The 8,741-nt window shown below is 43.0% G+C and overlaps 1 protein-coding gene across 1 annotated transcript; it reads left to right on the top strand.

The window, feature by feature from the left end:
* Positions 1–4,323: 4,323 nt before the first annotated feature.
* Positions 4,324–7,804, top strand: LOC147885673 (protein neprosin-like). The gene is made up of 8 exons (XM_087396064.1): positions 4,324–4,793; positions 4,931–5,017; positions 5,131–5,376; positions 5,540–5,704; positions 5,850–5,903; positions 6,141–6,287; positions 6,450–6,674; positions 7,551–7,804. The coding sequence occupies exons 1-8, from the start codon at positions 4,497–4,499 to the stop codon at positions 7,701–7,703; spliced, it is 1,374 nt and encodes a 457-aa protein (XP_087252190.1). The 5' UTR covers positions 4,324–4,496; the 3' UTR covers positions 7,704–7,804.
* Positions 7,805–8,741: the final 937 nt, after the last annotated feature.

Genomic DNA, 8,741 nt, shown 5'->3' with positions numbered 1-8,741 from the left:
CAAATTTAGGCATTGATGCTAGGTAAGGAGGAGAGGTTGCTTTTGCTTGAAAAGTCGTGCTCTTGAGTCCTAACAAACATTCTCTGACTGGTGTACCAAAAGAGGAGCTCGGAGCAGTATGTAGCAGCCAGCAATCACCACTCAGCTACTCTGATGCGAATGCTGCAGCTAAACGGCCATTCCTTCCCTTGGGGCCACGAAAGATTGCTACTTGTGGAGTGATGGGATCCACGATTTCAAAGTAAAAAAAGGCTTCCACACTTCGCTTGTTGTTGTTATGCTGTCGGCGTGAGCGAGCTGTTCCAGCTCACTCTTTGCAGTGACACTGAAGAATTGACGCTTCAAAAAGCCTGGCTTGCTTCCAGGATTCATCCCGCCGCTCCGCACGATCAAATGATGGTTTTCTCCCCTTCGAGATCAATTGCAATTTGGGCTAGTTACAGCTCGTCGAGACGGTGATTGCGGATGAGAACAAGTGCACTGCGAAATCATTGATGCGGGGAAAAAACAGCTCATTAGAGTAGATGATTTGCTACAATTTCTCTATAGGTGCTTAACTGCGTCTCCGCGCTGAGCAAATAATTTCATTTCCATCTACGAGACTGAGGCTCACGTTCATGGGTTTGTGGTACGATTTCCAGCCCGAATCACTGAATTCTCACACGAAATGGTCACAAACAATTGCAAGACCTTAACAGTTAACTTACGTAGCACAAAGTGCACATGATTGCCAAGTTTTTGCAACGTTAAAGCCGCAAGAAAACTACGACAATGGCTAATTTCCGCATCATCGCTTCTGAAAGGTCTGTCACGGAAATGGGCCACGGCGCGCACCCAGTTGCACGATTTCTGTGCGTTTATGTCCTGCTTTTCTCTTTATCGCGTACGCAGAATCTCGCTGCTACCCAAAACTATGAAACTCGAGGCTCTGCACTGTAGCTTTAGCAGCTTAGGATACATGACAAAGCTCAGAGCTCTCTTCCCGCTGTTGGCCACCTCGTATGAATATCACTGTTGACACCGGCGGACTGTACTCGCTCAGTGTCAGGACACTCCCGTCTGCTCGTTTCCTTTTCTTTTTCCGCGTGGGGCAGCTGCTTCCCACTTTGAAAACGTCAAGCTCATGCTTTTTTTTTAAAACAGTAAGGAATGCCGACTCCGACGCACTCACTTCATGTGCTTGTAACGATCAGCTTTCCCAGCTCCCTCTCTCCGTTCGTCGATCGATTACTTTTGCAGCACCCATGCCGCTGCAACCACCGAGAAATTCTCTTGGGCATTCGCAATCTTGCAAACTACTCTTCGTCTAAGACGAGCTACAGCTTTTAAACTGCCAGAGGATACAGTTTTCATATTCCCTTCCCAAGTGACAATTTACAAATCTAGCGAATCAACCCGTTCCATCACACATTCGAATTTTCGGATGGTTCTGCAGTCTCCCATCAGATTTTTCGCGACAAAATTTTGCAGAATCTGCTTGCCTCCTTGAATTTCCAGATGCGTAACTCATTCACCATGAGTAATATGCTGTGGGCGTTCTGCGGTCTCCCATCAGATTTTTCGCGACAAAATTTTGCAGAATCTGCTTGCCTCCTTGAATTTCCAGATGCGTAACTCATTCACCATGAGTAATATGCTGTGGGCAAATTCTACAGACTAGAGCCCCCATGCCCACCCATGGTGCATTAACATTGAGTGACCTCATTTGAGGCAAATTTAGACACGCGATCAGACCCTCAAACCCCAAAAGAGATTTTTCGTGTGAACTGAAACGGCCGTGCATTTATTAGGTGCAGGAGCTCTTTGCTAGCTAGAGAGGTAAAGCTCAGAGCCACATGAGGAATGAGGATTGGCTGGACTAATGTTTGTGCACGAATGCTCAAATCAACAACCTCCATAATGGAGGTGCCAATATGCGCTCCAAGTCTAAAGCCTCCACAAGAGCCTCCATCACGCATTAATCGAGTCGTGTGCATTGAATCATTTGAAGCAAATTTAGTGTATTTGGAGACCATTTAAGCATTTGGCTTGTAAACTTTCTTAGTTGTACATATTGTGTGAGATCCAAGAGGCATTGGGCACCAAGGTCACTATCTTATAAAAAAAAGAAAACCCACTCAAACACGGCCATCTACTAGGGTCACAATTGCCCGTGGCCTAAACTCACACTTAGCAGAGGTCTTCCTCAAGGAAGACCCTCGCTAGGAAAGACCCTTGCTTCCTTATTAGCAATAGTACCCTTAGGCATCCATTTGGACAAGGTTAGTATTCTTATTAGCACTACCGGTAGGTATGCATTGGGACAAGGCACTATAATGCAAAGCTTTTGAGATTTTGTATTTAAAGTCTTCTTTAGAGGATTTTGAACATGGTGGGCATAATGCATGCCTTAGCTTTTCGCAACACACTTTGTCATCATCTTTCGTCTCTTTGAAAAGGAAGCTTCTTCAACACCCAAATGCCGCCGTATTAGCCTCTTCTCTTTTTCTTAAAACAAGTTGCCAACCTATTATAAACCATCTTCGGGGATACTTTAATATCAAGGTCCCAACAAGTAACTCACCCAAAGATAAATATAAAATCCTCCATTAATTAGTAAAATGGGAAGATGAGGGTAGGAGAAAGCGAGAGTGAGGCTTGTGTGGTGGTTGAGGAAAGAAAATTTTGGGGGAGAAGCAAGGTGCAAGTAGGATGCGGAGATTAGGGGTAGTCCAAAGCTAGTGTTTTGAAAATGGGAAGACATCCTAAGGATGGCAACTTAGTCTCTCTATAGGAGTTCAAATAAAAGCAGGGTCAAAGGTGTTGAGATATCGAGCTCCACTCGTGATATACCAGGGTGACCATTGTGCATTTATGTCACCGACTTGTTAGCTGCAAATGCGGTTGGTACACCGCCCATGAATAATAACTGGATGATAGCTATCTTTATGTACTCTAGTTAGTGGCTCAGTTAGTATGCCACCTAGGTTAGCTGAGTTTGGTTTGAGACCCACATATAGCGTTCACTTATTCCTTTGGTACTTAGAGAGTTCTTTTGGCTTTCACAACTAAGAAGGGGAAAACTGTTTTCAGCCTCCACCTTTGTGTGTATTCCCCCATTGTGCATGTGAGAAAGCTGCAAGTGAGACTCCTTACTTCTCTCCCACTCTCTTCACAAAAGGATGATTGGGTGTGGCTAATTGAGGAACTTAATATAAAAATGGCACATTCTATAAATGAAATGAAATAAAAATAATCTTTTTGTCCAAAAAGAAAGAATTCTATAAGGGGCTGCCAAGGCCCAGTAAAGATTGCATACAAAAATGATTGAGCAAAATGGGCCACATGCCCTCAGCCTGCGCTGCACGTAGCAATGAGGAACCCCTAGGTCCTAACAAAGGTACCTATCAGAATAAAGTTCCTGCTTATAATAGGTTCGTTGTAAGTTAATACCTAGCCTAAGTCCCTGAGGATCCCTTTGATCAAAAAGCGAGGACCAAAGCTGTGATTGTTGTTTCTCTGTGCCCCACTCTTCCCACCATGTTGAAGAAAAGATTATTTTAGAACTCCCAGACTAGGATCAACACCGAGGCCCAGATGTACAGCCAATAAGCTGTAAGAGAGGAGGGTAATAAAAATAACTTACTTAAGCTGGTTTGGACTAGCTTAAAGCTTAAGCTAATGCATGGACTAGCTTAAAGACCTTGATGTATGGTAGAGGCAATTAGCATGCCCATTCCAGCTTCCACGTAAAGTTTGGATCAAGCCATGTGCAAGAATAGTTGCTAACCAGGGTTCATGTTGAAGTTAAGGGCATAATGAATGTAACAAAGGTGAGGTGAATCTCACCGATCATTCTAGCAAAATGTACACGGATTTTATCTTGCTTGCTTATAGCTACCTATAGTCATGCGCTGATTTTCTCAACAAGTGTCAGCATGCCCTAGAGTCATGCCATTTCTAGCTTCCACCCTTCCAGCTACAGAAGTAGTAGGCTATTAACTCCCATTATCAGGAATAGGAAAGGGCATCATGACACTTGTTCCCATATTTAGAGGGTAAAGTTTGGGTCAAGCCATGTGCAAGAAAAGTTGCTAACTAGTGTTAACGCTGAAGCCAAGGGCACGAGGTGAGCACGAATGGATACAATCCCAATGATCATTCTACCAAAATGTATATGGACTTTCTCCTGCTTGCTTACAGTTACCTGTAGTCATGCTGTGACTTTCTCAACACAGGGGTCACAAATACCTACACCGAGGTGAGAAAGACCAATGTGAGTGATCATTCTAGCAAAATGTACATAGATTTTTGCGTTGTTGCTTGACAAGGGGTCACAAAGACGAACCTTTTTGCACCCCCCTTCCTAGTGTGTCCACCATCCGAGTGCCCACGACCCCAAAGCCACCAATGTTGAAGCAGTAAAGAGCCGAATGGCAGGTAGAGTAGACTTTAGGACGACGGTGTTGGATGAGCTGGTCTTGTCCCAATAGTCTTATTCATCATGATGAAAATTGATGACGATGGTGTCTCTTCGTCCTCTTGTGAGGTTCCCTCTTCTTCCGTGGATACTTCAAAATTATGTTTGTCGTCTCTTGCCTGTCATGACTCATGAAAGCTTCAGATCTGCTCCCAGAAGCATGGCTTCCATCCCTTGGGATCCGTGGATCATCTCGTTGTTTTTCACTCTCCTCCTTATCTGTTTCCCTCCTCCCCCTCTTGCTTCCAGTCACTCCCCTCAGAACCTCCATCAGCACTTTACTGCTCGCAGGAAGCTCCACGCCTTGAACAAGCCTGCCGTCAAGAGTATCCAGGCATTTACACTCTCTTCCTCCACATTTCAGCGCACGTATTCCGCATTTTTTGCGCACGCATCCGTTGTGTTTTGAGTGTATCTGTTATTGTGATACTGGATCATGTGACGGGCTTCTGATCATATTAACTGATGCAGAGCCCTGACGGAGACACTATCGATTGCGTTCTGCTCCATCACCAGCCTGCTTTAGATCATCCTAAGTTGAAAGGCCACCAGATTAAGGTCTGCATAAAGTTAAACATCTAGTTCTTCAATGGGTCGCCGTTGTTTGAAAAGATTCCCGCTCCAGAAGCTGCTACGCTGTTGACGCTGCTGAGGAAATCCTCTTCATGCAGGCATATCCAACTGCAAGGCCCCATATTTCAAGACCAAATGCGACTTCAGCCGGAAGCGAAATACGTCAAGTTTGGAAGCAGAGTGGAGAATGCCCAGACGGAACAATCCCAATCCGACGCACATCGCTCGATGATATCCAGCGTGCGCCTTCAGTTGAGAGTTTTGGACGCAAGTCTAGTGTTCAAGTCAGTCGATTTCAGAAGCCAGTAAGGCGAGATCAGTCATGGACAGGGGGTGGCCACGATGTGAGTACTAACCTCGTCTTCATTGTGTCGAATAGCCAAGAAAACTAGAATAGAAGAGTAAAGCCTTTCCAGTCGATGTCCAAATCTAAAGACACACGTTAAGAATGTTAGAACGATGCAATGTGGCATGTGCCTTGACGAGCTGCCTCGTGCAACACTGTAGCACGCCATTGCATATGTTAGCGGTGGGGAATACTATGGAAGCGCAGCGACAATCAATGTTTGGGAACCCTGGATCGAGGATCCATCGGACTTCAGCTTGTCTCAGATGTGGATTCTCGCAGGCTCGTTCGGGAATGACTTGAACACGATCGAGGCTGGCTGGCAAGTAAGTGGGCAGCTTGAATTAACGCGAAAGATTACAGAAACCGCTCGTTTAGATCTTCAAAACAGTGAAGGACTGTCTGTAAGATACAAAATTGCAGTTTCAGTTTCTCGCTGGTGGACTTAATGCAACTGTACTTGAACTGCAGGTAAGTCCAGAACTATACGGAGATGGGCGTCCACGGTTCTTTATATACTGGACAGTAAGTCATCCGAAGCTTTGACTCAGTCTTAGAAGCAAACGTTTGTTGAAATTAAAGCCATTTTGAATGCTTTGAGATGAATCGAAAGTTAAACTCTTTTAGATTGTCATAGAGCGAACTTGTAGCAATTGTGTTCATATGTTCTTATGCTCTAGCGATTTTGAAGCCTTGAAACTTTAGAAGGTTGCGCTGTTAGCATTTGCGATCAAACTGCAATGTGGCGAGTTTGCTTTTCAGGCGGATGCGTATCAGCAGACGGGGTGCTACAACTTGCTGTGCGCAGGATTCGTGCAGACAAGCAACCGGATATCCATGGGAGCTGCCATCGCGCCATGGTCAACCTACGGGGAAGCTCAATACGACATCCGCATTCTCATTTGGAAGGCAAGTCAAAGCTGTGGGCTGAACATGATGAATCGAAGCGAGGATTGCATCATAGTTCTGAGCTGATGCAAAATGTACATTCTCGACATGCGTAGCAACTGGATCTGAATAAGTAGAGAGATTGTGCTCATTTCGCTTATGATTGTTGTGTACCTTGGACAGGACCCAAGCAAGGGCGACTGGTGGATGGAGTTTGGGGACGGTGTGCTTGTGGGCTATTGGCCTGCTGCGCTCTTCACCCATCTTGGGCACACGGCGACTGTGGTGGAATGGGGTGGTGAAGTTGCACAAACCGTGGCCACCCCACGCCACACTGCTACCCATATGGGTAGTGGTCGCTTCGCCCAAGATGGCTTTGCTCGTGCAAGCTATTTTCGCAACCTTCAGGTACACACATTTTGCGAGTCTCGTCCCCCCAAGGGAGTGTGGGTGTGTCTATCTCATAGGAAAGGAAATTCTCCCCCAAGGGGAGTGCGGGTGTATCTTTCTCATAAGGAAGGAAATATCTCCCCTAGGGAGTGTGGGTGTGTCTATCTCATAAAGAAAGGAAATCCCCTCACGCTTTGTTTGTAACACTTGTAAAAAAAAGAAATTAAAATCTATTGTCATAATATTATAAGAAACAGTCCCAAAAGAAGGGACACACACATTTACAAACATCAAAAGAAGATGTCAATATATGACAAGACGGCATGATAATCTAGATCTCAAGCATGTAGAAAATCATAAAATGACTGTCTCAGAGATGCTTGAAAGAACTCATACTTATCAACAGAAGGATCATTAAAGACTCGATGATTGCAGTACTTCCATTAGGTCCATAGTGCCCAATTATAAACCCAATAGAGTAGAAGATCAAATCCAATCAAAAGATTTGTTTCTAACACATACTCACCCACACGCTTGCGCATGTGCGTTCACACATGCACGCACGCACGCACACACACACACACACACCATGCATGCATTGATAGACTTTCTCCCATACTACTTGATGATGACTAGCCTTAGGGTTTAGCTTCTAACATTTCTTTAAAGTTGATCATAACAGTAGGAAATAGCATAAGTTCATGACCCATGGTCCACTATAGTACTTACAATGCATTCATGTGATATCTAGGAGTAGATAATAAACATAGAGGGGGGTGGGGAGTGGAGGATAAATTTTGGGATGAAATACAATAAAAAATCACTTAACATTCAATTTGATATGTAAGTGTGAATTCACCTTTTTATATTTTCTTTTTTGGCACAATCTTGTAGGTGGTGAATGCAAAGAACCAATTGGAAATTATGTCCACACTTGCTACAAGTGCTGACCATCCCTCATGCTACAACATTAGATCTTTCTACAGTAGTAATTGGGGCAACTTCTTCTACTATGGTGGTCCTGGACGCAACCCCAATTGCCCTTGAGCTAGGCAAGAGAATCTTGAAATTCCCCTTTCAAATTTATTGTATCCTTATTCATTATCTCATCCCAACTTCACTCTTTGTTTGTCTCTTCTTCTCCCCTTCTTTCACTTTTAGTAAATTGAACTTCTAAGGATGCCCCCCCCACCCTAAAATTAAATTTCATTAAGTTTTGTTTAGCATGTCTTATGTACACATGGCCTTACTTGTTTTCATTTTCTTTATTGTTAATGTCAAGTGTCAATGCTTCATACAAAAAAAAAGGTCAATGCTTTAGGAGTGTCATGTAAAACATTATACATAGTGTTACAAATTTATTTGTTAATTATACTTACATAGTGAGGATATTGTACAAATGATGCCCTATTTATTTGTTAATAATGCCTACATAGTGTCTTCTTGAATCTTCTTGTTTTTATACTAATTTTGACTTCATAATAACTCATAAATACAGCCACTTAATTATGAGTAAGGGTACATTCTAACCCAAGCTTATAACTAGAAGACTCATCATAGAGAAAGGGGAAAGATCTGCATAATTGCATGGTTGTTTTTTATATTCTTGTTTTCATGGTATGCTTATATTAGTCGACCTCATACCAAATCATGATCACAAACAACTGATTATAATGAAGGGTTCAATCAAATCCAAGCTTCCAATTAGAAAGCCCATTATAGTGAAAGAGGGAAGATTGTATATTATGGAGATATTATGTATGCTATGTTTTCTTTATATACATAAGGAGTAATGAGATTTTTTGCAACTAATATATAGGTTGAAAAAATATGACATAAGGTAATAAGTGCACATGAAGCTAAATTATAAATATTGAGATTATTATAATGCTACCAAATTTCTTTAGGGTCGTGTGGGGTGTATGGTGGAAGACGTAATTTACACTATGTTTCTATAGTGTACACAAGAATGGTGACATGCGGATGGGTCTTGGAAGTTTGGGGTTTCGTATATATATTTGTATTCTTCATATTGTTTAATTGAAAATTGTTCGCATTGCATATCATCCTAGTGTATAGAGGCTG

This window comes from Dipteris shenzhenensis, chromosome 25 (assembly GCF_047967505.1).
Source record: "Dipteris shenzhenensis isolate YYH24624 ecotype China chromosome 25, Dip_SZ_1.0, whole genome shotgun sequence".
NCBI lineage: Eukaryota > Viridiplantae > Streptophyta > Polypodiopsida > Gleicheniales > Dipteridaceae > Dipteris > Dipteris shenzhenensis.
This window is presented reverse-complemented; position numbering and strand designations above follow the sequence as displayed.